Raw genomic sequence first — 20,019 nt, forward strand, 5'->3', positions numbered from 1 at the left:
TCTGCACCCCACTGCCCATTAGATTAGGATAACTGAGAGGGGATGGCTACAGGGTGGACAGGCACACACAGCAGATATAGGGGCACATCACCGTGTTCCCGGCTCCACACCGACAGGCTCAAAGTGACTCACAGATAATTCACTATTAACAGCCCCGAGCCCTCCTCAGAATTACGAGTCCCCAACCTGCCATATATATATGACAGCAGGCGGTAGGTGGGACGGAGGCAATGAAGTGGGGAGGAAATTGAAGTGAACTGCGGAGATTGCATGGGATGAGCTGGATCCACAGAGTATCAGCATGAGAGCCCCACCATGTGCAAAACAACACAATTAAGAGGGACGCTTAGCCTAGGCAATGAATGCATCATGCAAATTATGTATTTTTTTTCCAATGCCTACTTTAATCTTGGCGGTTATTGTGGAATACAAATCAGGGACTTAACTCTAATGAAAGGAGGAGAGAGTGGAAGGAGTGGGATGGGACAGAGGTGAAGAAGGAGAACAGCAGGAGATGGAGAGGCTCATGCAAAAAAAAGAAGAAAAGAGTCTGAGAAAGACACAGCTGGTTGTGTTTACCCCTTTAACAGTGTTTGGAGTTGAGTCAAACATTTATTCACACAGCAACAGATCTTCATTAGATTAATATTATTTACACTCTAACTCTAGCATCTGTATGTTTGCTCAGATGTGTGTGTTGTACGTCTGCATTATCTTTGCACTAATGATGCTTGATCAAAACAACGTGACTTTAATAAATGAACTGACATGAATGCAAATCAATACACATTCTACACCGACACAGATGGCAGCCTCAGAAAGCGCAGATACATTTTCTACAAAGAGCTGAAACGACCAAGACAATAGTGCCGAATTATAGATTTATATTGTACAGCTGTTGCTTTAAGTTTTCATACACCCCATCTACTGTATTTTTAAGTAGGTGCACACACTGTGCATATTTGACTTACTCTACAAATGCTGAAAATGTGCATGTAAACTAGTTTAAATAAGGCCACAAAACAAGAGGGTTTCCGTTCAATTAAGTTTCATTGAGCAGGAAAAACCTGCAGAGAATTTATAGGAAATACCTATGCAAAAACATTCTTCATGATCCATTGGTTTACTGTGAACTGACCTTAAAGTCAGGCACATCTCTCTGTCCCATGGCGTTACACCAAACATATGAACTATTCTGACATCTTAATTAATAGTTTCAATTAATACGTTTCGTATGGGAATTTGGTAACGATGTTGAGTTCAGACCATTTTTAATAATTTTTTATTAAAATTTTTAAATCTCCAAATCCTGGAGTCTCAATAAACATCTTAAATACATCATTGTGCGTCAGCGGTCCTCACAATGTAATATGTAAACTGTCTCCGGTCAGGAAATAAGGGGTTTTCTTCCTTCTGACATCGCAGAGGCCTCTTTTGATTGTGGAAGATAAGAGGCAGCTGGAGGTTTGGTACTTCAACACCCTTCCGAAACATTGGAGCTGGGGAACCTCCCCCACCAAAACCCAGCCGCCATTATGTAGAGATGTGTGCTAATGGTCCACACAGTCTGAAGTCTAAATAAACAGACCTTGAAAATATCCTGTCCCAGCAAGTTCCAGCAACGGATGTTGTATACAAGATGCATATTCATTCTGATATATTTCATATTCTCTATCAACTTAATTCACTTAACTCAAGACTGCAGCTCCTTCACTTCGTCACATATCCATTTACATTGTCACTGCTTGGATTTGTCTCTTCCTCCATAGGCTCCATCAGGATCACGGAGTAATAATAAAGGATTAGTCAAATGTTTTTCTCTGCCTACCTACCCTTAAAAACAGGCTCCCGCGGTTTATATACTTTTTTTATGTGCCCCAGCTTCATTGTTGGATAGTCTGTGTAAACATAAGCACGCAAGTGCATGCACAGGCAAACAGAAATACACAGCAGGTAAATAACTGTAAAGTGAGTGTGGAGCAAAGACGTTGTGTTTACAGTGAACAAGATGACAGAGAGACATGTTGAAATGAGAAATCATTTTCCATCTCTCTCTCTCTCTCTCACACTCACTCTCTCACACACACACACACACACACACACACACACACACACACACACACACACACACACACACACACACACACACACACACACACACACACACACACACACACACACACACACACACACACACACACACACACACACACACACACACACACACACACACACACACACACACCTGCCTCCATCATTTCCTGTTAAATTTCACCATTAAAAAAACCCAACAATCTCTGCTTCACCACTATTCAGCTGAGCTTAATGCACCTAAATTGCACCAATCATGGCTATTCTAAATCTGTATGTCTACGAAAAAAATGAGTGTTGAGACTTAGGAAGCTGCTGATGGACAGGCTGTGGAGGATACTTTTGCCAATAATTTGTGGTTACCTAGGGGACTAGAATAAAAGAGCAGCCGTGAGGCGCATTATCTTGTCATGCATGTGGCTCTAATGGCATGTGAACGCTGCCACCAGGGACGCTGAATATGAGACAGTTGGTGCAAACACAACTTTAACACATTAAGCGAGTGATGATTCAAGCAACGCAATTTGGCTGCAATTCATTTTGGACAATTGAGGCACAAAAAGGCAGGCACCGAGAGTGTTGACGAATTGTTTTCAATCAATGCAGATTTAAAATGACCAACGCAAAAACGTACAAAATGTGTTTGTATGTAACATTCCAGGATCTATTATGTGTTTGCTTGAAGCCATTGGCTGATGTACTTAAGAGACAGATTTTCAAGTCCGTTTATAACTGTGCAAATGTATTTTCTAGAGTAGACAGCTTTAAAAGCCTTTATGCTGTGAAAACCTATGATTATTATATTAAAAGATAAAATATTAAAAGATTTTTTCTCAACTTTCATATCTCTGTGGTCATGTAACCCTTTCACTCACTAGAGGCAGGCTTTGTCTTTTCACAGCATTGTATTCTGTGATTGGGACTTGGTTGTATTTTTAATAGATAATTCTAATATAACTGATATAACCCATTAGCAAGCTACTTTCAACAACTTTGAAAATCTCAAATAAAGGGAAATAAGGGGATAAAGGGGAAATAATCTAAAGCAGTTAGAAAAAAGCAGATCTTCCGTGAACCCAGCGCTGTATCATAAAGTATAACGCTCCCTGGTGGCCAGAGCATGATTTTCTTCCGAGCTTGCTGACGTACAGATGTGAATTCAACTCTACGTGCCAGCTCTGACCTCAGAGGAAAGGAACCACAGGGTTCCAGTTAAGGAAGTAAATAGCTTCCACTGTTTACAGGTTTCTAACTCAGACTATGTGCAAGAGATCGACGGAAAAAAGAAGAAAAATTGTTTTGTCATTGTAATTACTTGATAGCAATTTACTGAATATAATTGTACTTACATTATGAGTATTGTAAAATGTCATGCCAAAAAATGTAAACAATCACATTTACAACTAAACTGTGGACGGCCTGAATAGTTAGCAGCTCGCAGTAATTATGGCAATGAGGTTTTCTAGCTCTGCTCCTGAACCTGTTTACAGTATCTTTGTGGTTCTGCTTGTCTGCACTAACAGTGTTCTTGCATCCACAACAACTAATGATAACTTCCCTATAACTTCCCACATATGAATCTGATTTTGCATGTGGCAGTTTCCTGTTTTTCTTTTTCTTTTGTGAATCACTTTTTAGTGGTTGTTTTGAAAAGTGCTATATAAATAAAGTTTATTATCTATCATTATTACGAATAAGGAGAAGAAGAAGAACAGAGTCTCTGTCAGGTCTCCCAGATGAGTAATAGTCAGCAACCCATCTCTCCTGTTGCTCATCCAATTCAGTAAACTTCACAGGCAGAGCTCCAGTTCTGAGAAATTCGGTGCACGTGGGACACATCACTCAAGAAATGCCGTAGCGCGTCTTGGTGTCGGGATAATGCAGCAGTTTGTGGTTGTAATCAATTTGGTAGCAGTAGGATTAAAAAGGGAACTAGCTACCATAGAGTTTGACACCAGAGCTTTTCAGCAGCCAGGAAATTCCATCCAGAAGCCCCGACAGGGATTCTGCCACTGTATCCTGCACCTGATTATGAGAGAGTAACACACAGGTTGAGAATCTGCACATATCGTGTGAGCAGACATTTTGACTTGTTACTGATAACAATAATAATGGTTCAGTTCAAGTGTCCCAGTAAGCAAGATGAGCGTGTGACAGTGAGCCAGAATGAAAAATACCAGAACGCTTAAACACAAGCAGCTAAATGGAATTCAGTCATCATTCATTTTGATGTTTACATCTGTTTTCTTTCTACTATGACATGCCAATATGCCTGCTGTGATAAAAAGGCCCATAATAAATGCAGATATTTCAGTTCAACCAAATATCAGTTACCATCCAGGGGTTTGCCAGTTGCGGTAGTCCAAGTCTTTTTGCCATGTCAACGCAGGGTGTCCGGCGCCTACTTTGCTGGCTGGTGGCCCCGGTTGCTTCTGGTTCTTCTCTGGAGATGCAGGAGAGCACCAGTAAAGGCCTTGACGTGGCACACCCAGCAGCGCTCAGCACTGCCTGGATCTGGGCCACCTCAGACCTCCCCCCATCTGTTTGTGCAAATGTCCTGATGTGCGTATCATTCAACAACCAAAGTGCAGTAGCTTTGAAAATATGAACATATCATCTCACCCCTTCCAGGCTCTGCATTGGCTACGTAGATGAAACCATCCACCACCTGGCACACCTGCTGGACCTGAGGGGCCGGGCTGTAGATGGGGCAACCCGAGTCATCTGCTCCTTCAACAGTAAAAAGTTTACTACTGATGATCTGCTGCTCAATTCTGGCTCTTTCCCTCTCTGCCCTGGAGACAAAGTTGTATAACTAAAAATAATAATATGCAGAAAAAATATAATTCACGAATGGAACTTGCATGGTACCTTAAAATTCTAAGTGCCTACCTGTTGGTTGAGTACAGGGTCAGGATATTAAATCTGTGTTGGTTGTTGAACATGTAACTGATGCCTGAGCCAATACCTAGAACAAAAGAAGGCTGATGGTAGTTGAGTTAAATTCTTAGGTTATTTTGGCTGATAGGAACTCGTTAGACGTAAACTATAGGCCAATACTGCCACCTAGAGGTGGGCGAATAAACCAACAACAAGCAACATAACATTTACAATAATTTGTCCCCTGATAGAGTCTATGTGTAAAACACATTGATGCAATATTTGTATTACCAAAGCAATACACTTTGGGTATACAACATCTGTATTCCAATGACAGTCCATTTAATCTTGAGAAGAGTTTGACTTTCAAGACAGGAGAACTTTATTCTTTATCCATTAGAAATAATCAAATTACATTAAATTATTGTCACCATTTATCTGTCTGTGTGGAGTGCCCGACACGGGAAGCACATCTGGGGCATGCATGAGCCTCGTGACTAAAGACACATCCAGGTGCTCCATGCCAGGGCCAAACATGGCAAAACGTGGTTCGGACGAAGGCACCAGAGACTGAAGGAACGAGGTCACAACCTCATACGCTGGCCGCGAAGGAAGCCACTGCTGTCTGCAGGATGGGCACGCTCTCAGGTATCTGTTGAGACAAAAACAAAAAAATTATAAAATAATAAAAATGTAACAGCACAAAAATAGTGACCAAATGACCCTGAAACAGAAAAAAACACACAAAGTTACCCACTCTGACATGTAGTCACATTTTGTCTCCTTCCCTTCGTTTTCCCCTTCTCGTCCATCAACCAGGTTGTCATCTTCATTGACTACCGGTGCATTCAACAACTCCAGTTGGGGCATTGTCATATGATCAACGGAGGACCAGTAGGGCATGTCCCTGAGCAGGAAATACCTCCACAGTATTGGATCTCTAACCAAGGCTCTCCAGTACCGACTGGTGGCTCCCAGTCGGCATATATCCACAGGACACAAAAAGGTCATGATTAGGAACTGATGGTCGACCTACAGGGGGAGGATATAGCAGTTACAAATTTAATTGTTAATTTATTGCCTAGTCTGAACAGTTAAGAGAAGACAGATGGGACAGAGTGGACATTCAACACCAGCAAATCTAACATCATCAATAATGATACAAAAAAAAAAGGGTGAAGAGCATTGTAATGCCGTTCAAATATGCAATTTCATAAGCTACAGTTTAAAGTAAAATCATAACATATATATGGGGGGGGGGTTACATTTTCCTGTTAAAAGTAATGGGAGTTGAGAAGGAATTACCAATTAGGCAAAGGGAAACATTCTGTTTTGTTTAATTTCGTCCCACCTTGTTGAATGAGATTTCTCTGTGATTATAGCCCATACACACATATTCTGACAGTAATTTCACATAAGTCGGCACCGGCGCCCCACCGGAGGCTGGAGTCCTCCTGCAGGGCCATGGGTTCGACTCCGACCCTGGCCATTTGCTGAATGTCCTACCCACTCTCCTGAAATCACTGTCAACTGTCAATAAAGCATAAAAAAGTAATTTCACATGAGTTCATTTTTGGGTTGTTAGACTAAGTGTTCGTCTCACCGGCAAACTGTCCAAAAGTCCCGGCTGCGGCTCTTCCTGTCCGGTAACGTCATCCTTGACAACTTCGCCGCCGTTTGGGAAATATCTGTCTCTGAAGCGCCTGAGGCTGCGGATCACCGCGGACTCACTGAGCTGCTGGATCTTTCCTGCCATGACTGCCAACGTGCGAAGATATGCAAGTGTCCAGTGAAACACCGAGCCGGGGGAGAGACTTCCAAACACTCGACGGTGTCCCCCGTCTCGTCACACTTCCTTGTTGCTGGCGACAGTGCGGAATTGTGGGTATTGTAGTTCTACAACAGTGTCACGTTAGACTTTGATCTGCGAACTGCTGGGCTGTAATGCAAAAATAATGTTGTTGTTTTTCTTAAAACAATGCGCGTGTTTATTGTCAACGAGGACATAAAAAACAGAAGATGATTTTCGTCCAGACAACACAGGTTCTCTACTAATAGTTATACTATCAAAGTTACTCAAGTGGCAGGGAAAAACAGAACTTGCAATAGATGGGATTACAAGTGGCGCATTACAAAGCTGGTATTATGAACAAATCTGAACATACCTTAAATGGTCATGAATACATCATTGTCAAACAGTTTTTGAACACCTCTATTTGCCTCTCATGTGTATTTTATATACACATACATATTTAATGTATATGCAATTATAATATATTAAAAGCATAACAAAATGAAAACATAATAAATAAAATGTTACTGTGCAATGTCTCATATCCAGCTGGATTCTCTTTAAACTTGTAACAATCTTAAAAAAAGAAAATTAAAAAAAAGGTCAATTTCATTAATAACCTTTTTATATTAATATTATTATAACACATTCTTAGAGCAAAACAAGTGCCCCAGTCAACAGTCTGTTTTCAGGATGATAACTGCTTTTTCAGCAGGACGGGGCAAACTAATTTTCAACAGCCTCCTGCCACTTTTACACCACCACTCTTATACTTTCTGACCTCTCATCCACCTGCTTTGCCCACAGGCCGTTTGGCATTTGATGACGTTGCCAGTAGACACTGATCCAAAGACTCATTTCTTCACATACTCCTTGTGCCTCCCCTGTACTTTCCACAACATTACACCCCACCTGATGGGTTCAATTTTTATTTGGGGTTGACACACATTTGAATACTGAACTTAGATCTGTGCCTGAGGGCAACTTCAACACAGGAGCAGCTCTGTTCACTGTAAAATACTAAGGATTTCCTTGGCATTCTCCGTGTTCCAACCCTGGCCCTGCAGAGGGCCCTCGCAGGCGAGCACGTATTTGTTGAGGATCTGAGTGCCAATGTCCCGAAACTGCAGGCGATCTTCTTTCCGTTCCATAGTGTCAGCACTGCAGTCTTCATACTTGACGGCCCAGAAACACATTTCCCCGATGTACATCATTGTCAGCAGGTGTGTGTCTGAGAAGATGCCTGGCCGAAAACATAAAACAGGTAATGAGTGTTATCAAGTGAAGAGCAGGACAACAGTTGTTTTTTTTGAGATAAGTGGTGACATATTTACCTTCAGATAGGAAGCCGGCTGTAGCAGTGTCATGGAGCACCACCCCATCATTGATCTTCACAGAGTTTCTCACCTGCAGCATCCGCATCAGGTAGCGCACACCTTCCTGAATACACTGGATTTAAATATTGTCAATTAGATGAGAATAAAACCCAATATCAACACAATAATAATAATAATAATAATAATAGTACATTTTATTTAATGGTGCCTTGCATGGCACTCAATGTCACCTTACATCAAAGTTATGCCAACAAACTACTACAAGCTACTGCAAGTCAACTTGTTTGTCATATAAGCCCACATCTGTGTATAAATACAACGTACTGAATCTACCTACATCTTTTTGCAGTTAATTACCTTTAGGAACGTATCCTTGTTTTTCTTGATCCACTGTTTTCGTTGATGGAGGGTGTGGCAGTACATGTACAGCAGAGCTCCACGTCTCCAATAGAGGCATTCCAGCAGCTCCAGGCCCAACACAGACTGCACCTATCACAGTCCACAGGCATGAATAGTGGTGTCACATGATGGCATGAAAGTAAATGTGTCAAAGGGTGCTTTGTGTAAACATTAACCAAAAATAAAATAAAGTGGAAAAGACTGGGAATACTTGATAAACAAACAAGAAAAGGGGACAGGGATGATAGTGTTTACATCTGAAATACCATTACACCTTTTTTTTTAACAGATAGTGAACTATACTGTGTATTGCACATTGAAGTTATCTATCACCTTAATTCCATGCCAAGCACATTAATAATGAGAAGAATAAACTTTATTTATATAATTATAAATATAGGGTATATACCCAAAGTGCTTCACATAAAAGCAGTTAAAAATTTAAAAAACACAAGAAAAAGAAAAGAAAATTAATATTAAAAGCAGCTGTTAAAACTGTTACATTTACATTTGGGTAAAAAATGTCAGAAGAAGGCTTTGGGAAAAGAAGGTTTAAAAAAAATATATAAATAGATTTAATGCCCCTATGGCCTTCGGGGTAGACTCCTCATCACGTGAACTTATCACATGGAGCAGAATGAGACACATTGCAAACAAAACTTGTTTTGAGAGACACACACACACACGTACCTCTTGCGCTGGTGCTAGCCTCCCTGCCAAAACTTCTGGCTCGGTCAGGTCTTGCAGCAACTGCTGGATTTTAAACGGTGAACAGTCCTCGGGGAACTCCTGGTCCACCAGTTTATTCTCTTCATAAAACGTGATGTCTAGGATCACCTATATGATGAAAAAAACAACAACTTTGACTTTCTTAAATTTAAACATACCCTTAGACTTGGTACATGCTAATTTATTGTAAGTCTTTTGTTTCATAGCTTGAGCATAAATTTCACTCCTAGATTCTTAAAACCGTAACATTAGTTTCCACAATTTTAATATTAACCCTTAAAGTATAGCATTTGATTTGGCATCCTAAATTCTTTGGGGCCTCTGCACATCTGACCTTTGTAGGGGTAAGATGGAGAAATAACTCACAGTAAGTTTCTTAATTAATCATTTGCTTATGTAATGACAAAATCAAGCAAAACTGCAAAGCAATCGCTGGCTTCACTTTTTCAGATTATTGGAATTTTTTCCCTGTTTAATAGAAACATGCATGACTTAATACTTTTGTGTTCCACTATTCAATTTGGAAATCACTTTTTATGCAGGGAAATAAAAATGGGCATTTTCACAATTTACTAATTTTTATAAACGAATTGTTGAATGGAAAACAATCATTATTTGTAGCTGTGGACAATGAATGGAGTTTGATGTAATGAGCTACCTGTGTGTAATCCTGAAGCAACTTGGAAAGGTTGCTACTCTCCCCTCCTTGTCTGTAATAGGTTTTCAACTTTTCTAGTATGGCAGAGGCATTCTGTAAATAGTCATCATCTGTGGAAGAACGATACGTCAACATGTTACCAAGATGCAGATACGATAACAATGTGTCCCCAACGTAACACAATTCATGCTACCGTTGTTGATTACTGGCGTTAAAAATGTACACAAGGGTTGTGGAAACAAATCGCTTGACGCTAAAATAACAGACGTTTTGACGTCACAACTTCAAAGGAAGCGTGACTGCGCGACAATATAATGTGGAATCCATGTTAAACAAGTGAACTGAGACTTTAAAGTATCTGATAAAGTTGACTTGTGATGACAGAAACACGTCGACATAACAATAACAATGTTACTTGGACATCACATTATCCGCTCGAATTGATGATCTCGCGTACGTAGCATCGTGTTTCATGTTCAGCTAAACGGTTGTCAACAAAAATGCACCTTAGCTAACATTAGCGAACTTGCGCTAGCCGTTAACTCGTGGAGCCATAAATTCAAAGTATAACCATCCGTTAGCGAGTTCACGTTACTAAACATGACGACGTTATCATATGCACCGCCCATTAGTTGACTGTTATGGTTAGCACACCAGTCAAAGGGCAACATATCACCAGACAACAGCTGTTGTTATGGTTAGCAAAGCTATGCTAGATAACGTTAGCTAGCCTGCTAGTTAGCTAATAAACAGAGGGAACGTGGGGCACGCACGCGACGTGTGAAAAATGGCCACAAGGCAAACACAAAAACAACAGCGTCGTGTCGATACCTTGCTTTTCAGCTCTGAGACTGGAACATTTGATGTCTAACTCCAGTATCCTTCTCTCCAACTCGAAACCTTGTCGCCTGTAGTCGTCGGCCATGACTAAAACTATTGGTCACGTGAGCGAGGGATTACTCACGTGCTCCCAAATGACACTTCTGTTTCCAAGGCGTCAGCGGCGCAGGGTTCCGTGTGTGTCGTGCGCATGCGCCATCGGTAGCTAAAAAAACCCGTTTAAGATAAGATAAGATATACCTTTATTCGTCCCACAATGACGAAATTTGGACATAACAGCAGCAAAGTGGATGGAAGAATATATAAGGAAATTTAAATTAAGCTATAGGTATGTAAAAAACATAAAAGAAAAATATTTAAAAAATAGATATAAATTCTACATACAGAGCAGTAGCAATAGTTATACATGGAGAATAAATATACATATTGCACAGTTTGTTATTGCACTTTAAGTATACTAGTGAAATGATCAACATTTGCGCACAAAAAACAGAGCATGTTATGCTGCACTGTCAAACATAAGAGCAAGAAAGAAGGCATCTTATTCGAAAACCTCAGAAAGAAAAAAGTACAGTTTAATCTAGTAGATATTCTACAGAATAACAGGTGAGTGTTATCAAGTCATATTTCAGTATCTTAGACAAACAAAATTAATTGAGAAGATAAATCTTGTTTGTTTGTTTATTATTTATAAGTTTTTTTTCTTTCTTTGGTTAGTATATAGTAAATAATAGCGACGCTCAGCCACACTCCATAACAGTTGGTGGCGGTAATGCGCCAATTTGTTGTTTGCAACCGCTAAAAAAAACCCGAAGAAGAAGAAGAAGACATTTGCGCACAGTTTTACTTTATTTCTGGTTCAACTTTTGACGTCACCTCAAGGCTAAAGCATTTTAAACTACACCAAGAGTGTAGTGGTGGTGACATTGTTCAAGTTACATCAGCTCGTCAAGGCTCTCCATTTCCACGTATGCTAGTCCAGCCCGCTGCGACGCTAGCCAATGTCGTCGTTTCGCGACCGTGCACCATCTGTCGGCTCGACCCACGGACTGGAGCTTCACAGGCCCCGCCCCCCCCCCACAACCTCCTCAACGTGTGTAGCTCAGAAACATGGCGGCCCTCAGAGCTTTGTGCACAGCGGATATCTTATTCCTCAAAAACATCTCAAGTCCCTGCAGAACCGAACTTAACCTCGCCAGCCACCAATTGAGCAAGGTCAGTAGTTGCACGACGACGTTAAGTGGGTCGCAGGGAAGACTGGCGTTGCTGTGAGATTGTTGCAAATGACTTGGAGACAAAGATGAAAAGGTCACAATGTAAATAGGCTTTCACTCTCTCCGTCCTTCAGCAGGTCACAATGAAGCCAGCCCAGTCCGCTAGTTTACAGGTCACCGCGTATTATATTTTTGTTTTACTCAAGTGAACTTTTCGAAGCAGCCCTGAACTGACCTCAAAATATCCGCGCGTATCCCCCATATTACAAACTGATAACTTTCATATGGAAGTGAGTTCAATCGTTTGAGCTCAAGTGTTGCCGCATTGACCACCGACTCATAACACAGGAAGAATATGAATGGAGCAAGCAGCCTGACTTGCTCCTCTTGTTCGACTCTGTGCGTGTGTGTTGTGGGTGAATTTATCTCAGGGGATTTTTAAAAATTTAAATTCCAACAGCTCATAGCTGATCGACCGTTTTCGCCTGTGCACAATGCTTGTACACCAATGTGATATGACAACTGACGAGAGATGCACATTTTTGGAAATGTTCAAGAGAACACGATCCACTGAACATCTTCCTGTAATAGTAAGAAGAGAATCAGTACAGTTTTTTGATGGAGTAAAAAAAAAAAGAAAGTGTTTCCCCTGGTCTTTGAAATGCTTTGTGATGAATGAACAAACATGTCAACACTACAACGTTGACAGTAATGGAAGACTGCATGTTTTTGTTAAAATCCGATCAAGACATAGAATGTGTGTTGTGGATGCAAAAACAATTTGCCATGGGAAAGTGTGTATCCTTGAATAAACCTGAGGGACTTCAAGATGTACAGTAACGTTAGACCAGTTGTTAACCATCCGGACAGCAGCAGGAACTGGCTGTACTCAGAAGCAGTCCGAGAACCAGAGGTACAATTTTCGTTGACCTCTGTTGACACAGTAGGTTTTAACTTTGACTCCTCAGCTGACTCTATTGGTTTAGGACTTGGCTGTGGGTTGCCCTAAATATCCACTTCCTTTTGTTGTAGGATTTGCGCTGCAGATTTGCTTATCCCTCCCTTCTTCCAGTGAATAAACTAGATCAACCATAAAATCTGTGCACATAAACTGCCCTCGTGCGGCATATATCGGTTTTTTTTAGTAACATTTTTGAGAATTAAATTGATATGCTTTTATGCTCATTCACGTACAGTGGGTTTCTTTTAGTGTTGGAGCTCTTTTTAAGAAAATGAATTAACACATACATTTTTGATGTACTTTTTTTCCCTGTTTTCTACAGACCTGTGGCTGTTACTTTTCCACATCCAGCCAGAGAACTTCACAGTTCTACTCGGATCCTACAGAGGCAGTCAAAGATATCCCTAATGGTGCCACCATCCTGGTTGGAGGTAAGATATACCTAAAGATTTATTTGATGGTTATATACACCCTTCAGTTTTAGCTGAATGTAAACTGACCACATTATATCAAAGTGATCTTTGAGTCTGTCTGACATGCTGGTCGATTACAGTCCACAAACACAGCGCACGCAGGTTCCACAGCTCTTATTTATAGTCAAGTTCAGAGTGACATTGTTAAAGATTTTTCCACTGTGTCACAAGTTTGTCTGGGGGGAAAATAACAGACAAGCCCTAATCCTCTTCTGTCTTTGTAATGTTAGAAATGTCAACACTAACAGTCTATACACACTGGAGAGGAATTACCAATGTTTACCATGTGATTGGAAGCTGGGTTTTAATTTTCAGCAGTCTTCAAAAGACTGGCACGGCTTGTCTTTGGCGAGGCATCTGGTGTCAAATGGTGATGATGATAATGATGCTTCGCGTAGCAGGTTTTCCAGGTTTGGGTTAATCAGTGAGCATTGTTAAGTCAAGTCAAAGTTTATTTACAGTATAAAGCACATTTAAAACAACCACAGTTGACCAAAGTGCTGTACAGGCTCAAAGCACAATACAAAACAACATATAAGCACGTCGCCTCTTCCCACTCGGAAGGCGTGCAGCCGCATTCTGAACCAGCTGCAGGCGACCGAGCAAAAACTGGTCCACACCAAAAGACAAAACTCTTCACAAGAGTCAGTTCTGAGCTCATCGTTGCTTGGAAGCTCAATGATGTCATGATGTGGATTGTCAGACACATCAGCTGGCTCCACATTAAATGGCTTAACAAATATGTCCTGTTCCTTTTGTTTACTTTTAATCTCCTGATTCTTTCTGTCCAAATGCCTGGAGTAGTTTTGCACACTCGCCAGTATGGTCCGATGCCATGGCAGGCCCAGTGCCCAGTGTTTGCCTACCAAATTTTCCTTTGTCCAATTCTAGCATCTCCAAGACACTACTACACAAGTTGCTTAAATTCTTTTTTTGGTTTATCCTGCATGACTTTGTTTTCTGTGTTCTCAGGTTTTGGATTATGTGGCATCCCAGAAAATCTCATCAACAGTTTACTGAAGACCGGTGTTAAAGGTCTCACTGCCGTCAGCAACAATGCAGGGTAAGTGTGTATGTGCATACACGCCTGCACTCATGCAGGCGCCTGAACCTTTTCAAGAGTATTTGTGTTAATATAATGTTTGGGTTCACATCGGTATCACATCATGCGTTTGCATGAAAAAAGTTTGATTAAAAAAAGTTCAGTTTGTATCCAAATTTCCCAGGTCGGCGCCAGTTTTGTTACCTAATCTTGAATATTCTACAACATTTATCATTTATTTTGGAGATCACTAGGATATTAAGGACAAAATAAAATAAGTATGTACTTTGTAGTCATAGCACATTTAACGTTTAATGAGGTCAGCGACATTATGGTCAGCCCGGGCTCTCACGTAAAAGTCAAAGTCTGGCTTGTTGACTGTTAACAACTGACTGCGGGGGGCAATTGGGAAGAGGATTCAGTGGGTGTGACTGTCTCTTGCCTCTTCCTCTCCAGGTTGTCGTTCTTTGTCATGATTTGGACTCATGGTGGAGTCTGTCACTTCATCTCTTTACAAACCTGCTCTTAACTTATGAGAGGTATTTTTGACCTTGCTTCTGGCAGTGTTTACCTGGAGAGATGCCGTGATGTTGGCTTTTGATGTTATCAGAGTAAGCCGCAGGCACAAGTAAAAGGTGCGGTCAGTGGCCAGGTGATTGTGTATAATCTGTGTCTTTGCTCTTAGTCTAGAAGAAATACTTTCAGAGGTTCACCTTTGGGCACATGGCAAGTCAGCTTCTGCTGACCATAAACTTCTTTTATTATGTGTTCTGTCTTTTTATAACATAGTATGATTTAAAGTATCTCGAACTAGAGGAGTCAGAAATCTTATGCAAAACTTAACCCTTGAGGCCCTTAAGCTTACACTGGGTAACTTTTTGTGGTGCAGTGGTTTGCACTGTCCCCTCAGAGATTTCCCTGTGCCTGCATGCCTTTCTCCAGGTACTTTGGCTTCCTGTGACAGTGCCAAGACAAGCAGGTTAGGTTAATAGGTGACTTTCATTCCCTTTAGGCATGAATGTTAGTGTTGTGGTTGTTTGCCTTGTGTCGGCGCTGTGATTGGCTGCCCCCCCCAGCAAAGACTAAGCGGCCTAGCTAATAGTTGAATGTATTGACCTCGTGCTGACAACTGGAGCTTTTTTTACTGCAATTTTCCTTGGCAGTTTTCAGCATATTTTTGGATGTCTCCTTTGTGCACTTGCAAACTCTTGTTATCTTTTTCAGGTGTCATTTTATTTCTTCAATAATTTAAACCCAGCTTGCTGCCACCTGGTAAACTCTTACACCAGTTGTATCCACAGCAAGACTGAAACTTTAGCCAGTAACTAAAACCGAACCTCGTCTACCAAAATATATACTTGATGGTAGCTATTTTGAGTAACTTCCTGAAACTGAACTCTACTACTACTCGAGGCCAACACCAGGGATAATCTAGTGTTTGTGCAAAATACACTACCTGTAATAAAGTTGAGACTTTGCTGCTGAGCCGTGAGCATTCAGTCTATGCCACACACTGTTTGAATACATTTCTCTGTGTCAGTTGTTGTTTTAGCCTGAAAAACTCTGACCCGTGAAGTGTGTTAGACTTTTCTTGTGGACTTTGATTTTTTGGTGTGTATCAATTTGTGGGACAGGTACTCGGATTGTTTGCTTGAGTCGGGCAGTCCCACTGAACAAGCATTGCCTAAATGTTTTCCCTCTGCAGACAGTACTTGTTGGGAAAGAACGTAACCACTTGGAAATATTGCTCATATTGTCTCTTCTGTATGGTTTCTGAACATTTCAATTCAGTCGTAGGGAATAGTGGATTGTCTTATGCATAAATCAGTCTACATGTTTTAGTGAGAACTATATGTACATTTAATACATCCCTGTCTCTCAGTTTCTTTGTGAATACTGCTTCGACTGGGGCCTATAGACAGAGGCGAGCATGCATTTGGCTTATGTTTCAACAAGGGGGGGTTGAAAACTGATAACAACACTGATAGCTGACTGTTTTCTCGGTTACGTTTGAGTCCTGTTTAATTTCCCTGCCTCTGTAGGGAAGAGGGAGGAAGTAGAAGAAGTAATGTTTCAATTTTAGATAAAACAAACCCCAAAGCTGCATCTCATGTGAGATGGTGCTGATGATGCAGCTAGTTTTCCAGGTTGCTAGAGTCGGTTTTGTAACAAACTGCTCACAGCAGTAGGTTTTCCCAAACAGAGATACAAACTTCAAAGCATGTCTCCTCCTCCCAATGGGTATAGATCCTCAGGACACTCATACGGGTTTGTATATGTTGAGCAGTGGGAGGTTGTTTGATGTTGCTCTGCAGCTCTAAGGATTTTGTGTTAAAGGTTGTCATGCACATCAACCGGTTTCACATTGAATGGATTAACAAATATATTCAGTTCCTTGCTGTTTACTTGTCATTACTTGAAAGCTCTCACCAAATGCCTGAAGGATTTTGCAAACTTCTGGTTGAGAGGTTTGGAAAAATTGGTTTAATTTGGATGAACATATCCTTATGTCACTGTGTCTCTATACAGCAGTGACTAACAATACACATGGGGAGATATGTAACTTTACACCTACTTATATAATCAGCTGCTTCAGGCAAGTTTCATTACTCAGACACACACACTGTACATACTCACTAGTTTTTGTTCTAAAAGAATACATATGTGTTATAAAACTAGTGTCGCGAGGGCTTATCCCAGTCATCTGTTTTTGGTGTTCTGAGCACACATGGCCTAGATAGTGTCTTGTCAGCTGACCTGAGTTTAGAGACGAGGACAAAGCAGCGGTTGATGATTCTCAGCTTCTTGTGTTACATAAATGAGCGAGAACTCACTCTTTGCGAAGCTCAGTTTTCCTCTTGTCCCGGATTTAGTAGGAGTAGAAACACTGCATCAATAGAGTTATAGAAATTTTGGATAGCATACAGCAAACATTTTTATTTTATTGTAGCGTGACTAAACATAAAAGTAGGATTGACATTGACTTGATTTGATTACACTGTTGTAACCAGACAGGATAGGACATACTACATGAGCAGTTTTTATTACATTTTATGAAGACCATTCTTTCTTAGATTGATGACTGACTGTGGTCAGTATTTCAACGACCCTAGTAACACAATAACTGACATTAAAGCTGCAAGCAGCGATGATCGGGCCCGCGCACATACGCGCGCGTCAGGGTGTGGCCGGCACTACATTATGGACCTTGGATAACTTCTCCTTCTTGGACATTTTTTGTCTTTTTTTTTTAAACATCATTGTATTACAGTTAATGTAACTAGGACTTTTTGCAAAAAACTTAATTGTCAAATCACAACATATGTACTGAAATGAATTACAATTATTAAATGACTGCTTTTATTAGTATTTGCACCCTTTTAAGAGCTTTGCGTTTATGTTTCAACTTTGCACATCTGCAAACTACAACCGATCAAGCTCTGTCAAGTTTTTCCACGTTTACTTTTGTGAATCATGTCTTGCAAACTAAATGGTTAAAATTCTAGTATGAATTCCCACTTTTCTGTTGTGTTATTTTTTCACTATCCTATTGCCAAATGACCCCGTTGAAAACAAAGTCACTAATGCTGTGTGTATGTTTTCATCAGAGTGGATAACTTTGGCCTGGGCCTGCTGCTCCAGACTAAGCAGATAAAGAGGATGATCTCCTCATATGTTGGAGAGAACGCAGAGTTTGAGCGACAGTATCTGGCAGGGGAGTTGGAAGTGGAACTGACACCACAGGTTGGTCCAACCACACATGGATTTGCGCACATATAGAAAACATTATATCCACATCATGAAAATTCATGAAAAGTCTTGACATGTTACATTCCAACATCCAACATTGTTTTTGACAGAAGTAGAGGCATGCAGGTGACATTCATCTGTTATACTCATCTTTCCTCCTCAGGGCACTCTGGCAGAGAGGATCAGGGCCGGAGGTGCTGGGATTCCAGCCTTCTTCACAGCCACTGGCTATGGCACACTTATCCAAGAGGGAGGCTCTCCCATCAAGTACAACAAAGAAGGCAGCATTGCCATCGCCAGTGAGAAGAGAGAGGTGAGACAGAGGGAGGTATTCCCTGTTGTGGTTGTGCCATGATGAAGTCGGTGCAAAATTAGTCGGTTGACTTGAGATGACAGTAGATGTTTTTCCAGACCCATGGCCACTTTCCAGTTGGTTTGATGTGTTGAAAATCAAACTGAGATGGAGTAAGATGGAGTAAGATGTAGTGAGATGTAAACAACTCACCGTTTTCAGCCTTGACTTTTTTACCGTGCCACTCACTCCTTGTACTGTGTTGTCATTGTGCCACAGGTCCAGGAGTTCAATGGCCGGCACTACATTATGGAAAAGGCCATCACCGGAGACTTTGCATTGATCAAGGCATGGAGGGCTGACAAGGCTGGAAACATAGTTTTCAGGTGAGTGTTTAACTCACAATTATGGCAGAACATGCATGTCATGTTTTGGCAATGCCAGTATTTATCTTGTAAAGGATTCAGCTTCTTCCTGCCTCAGTGTTTTAATCTTGTCTTTTTCGCTATGGTTGTGTTTGCACAACAAGCAGCACATGCTGATGTTGGTGTATATGAATAATTGATCAGATGTAGTAAAAATTTTCTCCACAAGAGAGCAGTGTCCTCTTGAAAACTACTAGTTTGTACTAGATTAGTTAGAAATTGGATATCACAGCTAGTGTGTTTGAATTCTTATGTTTGAAATATTTCCTTAATATTTGTATATCTTTCTTGCTCCTCTCTGTCAGGAAAACATCCAGGAACTTCAATCAGCCCATGTGCAAGGCAGCCAAAACCACCATAGTTGAGGTATGTGATTGTCAACAACACAGATGTTTTTTATATCTGTCTGGAACATGACTTTTCACACTCATCTAACAGCAGTTGCCCCGTCCCAAAACCTATGCTTCAGCTTGACTTTAATGGTTTTCTTGCATTATGCAGACTTTCATTTTCTAGGATTTTCTAGCAGATTTATTCTGGTGCCCAAATAGAACCTTGTGGCAAAATTGTATGTATTATGAAAATCAACACTCAAATATACAACTGACCCTTGGTAACACACATCCATGTCATTAAATTCCACTGTATTGTAATTCAGCCAACTAAAATTGCCCCAGAACCTACATCTACAAATAAATAACCGATTTCAGTTGAACTGTAGACCATAAAAAGAAAACAAGGTAAAGAAAACAACTATTTGAGAGTTGAGCCCATGCACACAAAAGCAGTTCTTCAGCTATACATTGTGAAGCCGGTGAAGCAAACAAACATAGTCATCTTTTCAAATAGATACTATCTAACCACCCTCAAAGGCCATTTTCAGAAAAAAAAGATTATTCTCGTTTCTTTACTGTCAAGAAATGTGAGACAGTCCTCTGACAGGTGAAAGGCCAACTGTTCTATGGTTGTGGGCTGAAAGATAACCTAGAATTGGGAATAGAATATATTCCTCTGAATATGATTCTTAGACCTGAGATATTATTTATAGTCTTGCGGTTTTGAGATCTTAACCTCCATCTGTACGGCCAAAAATGGAGTAAGCCTGTCCGGCCATCTCTGACATGCCCAGTTTCATT

The 20,019-nt window shown here is 40.7% G+C and overlaps 3 protein-coding genes across 5 annotated transcripts in view; 1 reads left to right on the forward strand and 2 right to left on the reverse strand.

Annotated features, from left to right (window-relative positions):
- Positions 1–6,866, reverse strand: part of fbxo4 (F-box protein 4) — a 9,348-nt gene extending 2,482 nt beyond the window's left edge. Inside the window, exons 1-8 of one of the 3 annotated variants that reach the window (XM_035638998.2) lie at positions 6,575–6,866; positions 6,409–6,501; positions 5,729–6,003; positions 5,403–5,623; positions 4,984–5,059; positions 4,714–4,886; positions 4,426–4,534; positions 4,032–4,116 (exon numbers count right to left, since the gene is read on the reverse strand). In XM_035638998.2, coding sequence (XP_035494891.1) covers positions 4,056–4,116; positions 4,426–4,534; positions 4,714–4,886; positions 4,984–5,059; positions 5,403–5,623; positions 5,729–6,003; positions 6,409–6,501; positions 6,575–6,727 — 1,161 coding nt within the window. In that variant the 5' untranslated portion in view covers positions 6,728–6,866 and the 3' untranslated portion in view covers positions 4,032–4,055. Of the gene's footprint in view, positions 1–4,031; positions 4,117–4,425; positions 4,632–4,713; positions 4,887–4,983; positions 5,060–5,402; positions 5,624–5,728; positions 6,004–6,408; positions 6,502–6,574 lie in introns of all 3 variants that reach the window. The other 2 variants (XM_035638996.2, XM_035638997.2) reach the window with 2 other exon arrangements.
- An 812-nt stretch (positions 6,867–7,678) lies between these two features.
- rimoc1 (rab7a interacting mon1-ccz1 complex subunit 1) lies at positions 7,679–10,876 on the reverse strand. Its single transcript, XM_035638999.2, has 6 exons — positions 10,718–10,876; positions 9,887–9,996; positions 9,190–9,336; positions 8,458–8,589; positions 8,098–8,212; positions 7,679–8,006 (listed from the first exon to the last, which is right to left on the reverse strand). Exons 1-6 carry the CDS (start codon positions 10,809–10,811, stop codon positions 7,771–7,773), a joined length of 834 nt encoding a protein of 277 aa, XP_035494892.1. The 5' UTR covers positions 10,812–10,876; the 3' UTR covers positions 7,679–7,770.
- Positions 10,877–11,783: 907 nt separating this feature from the next.
- Positions 11,784–20,019, forward strand: part of oxct1a (3-oxoacid CoA transferase 1a) — a 33,205-nt gene continuing 24,969 nt past the window's right edge. The window contains exons 1-7 of the mRNA XM_035638995.2: positions 11,784–11,941; positions 13,224–13,332; positions 14,347–14,437; positions 18,025–18,160; positions 18,330–18,479; positions 18,738–18,844; positions 19,189–19,249. Of these exons, the coding sequence (XP_035494888.2) occupies positions 11,837–11,941; positions 13,224–13,332; positions 14,347–14,437; positions 18,025–18,160; positions 18,330–18,479; positions 18,738–18,844; positions 19,189–19,249 (759 nt within the window). The 5' untranslated portion in view covers positions 11,784–11,836. The remainder of the gene's footprint in view (positions 11,942–13,223; positions 13,333–14,346; positions 14,438–18,024; positions 18,161–18,329; positions 18,480–18,737; positions 18,845–19,188; positions 19,250–20,019) is intronic.

This window comes from Scophthalmus maximus, chromosome 19, assembly GCF_022379125.1.
Source record: "Scophthalmus maximus strain ysfricsl-2021 chromosome 19, ASM2237912v1, whole genome shotgun sequence".
NCBI classification, from domain to species: domain Eukaryota; kingdom Metazoa; phylum Chordata; class Actinopteri; order Pleuronectiformes; family Scophthalmidae; genus Scophthalmus; species Scophthalmus maximus.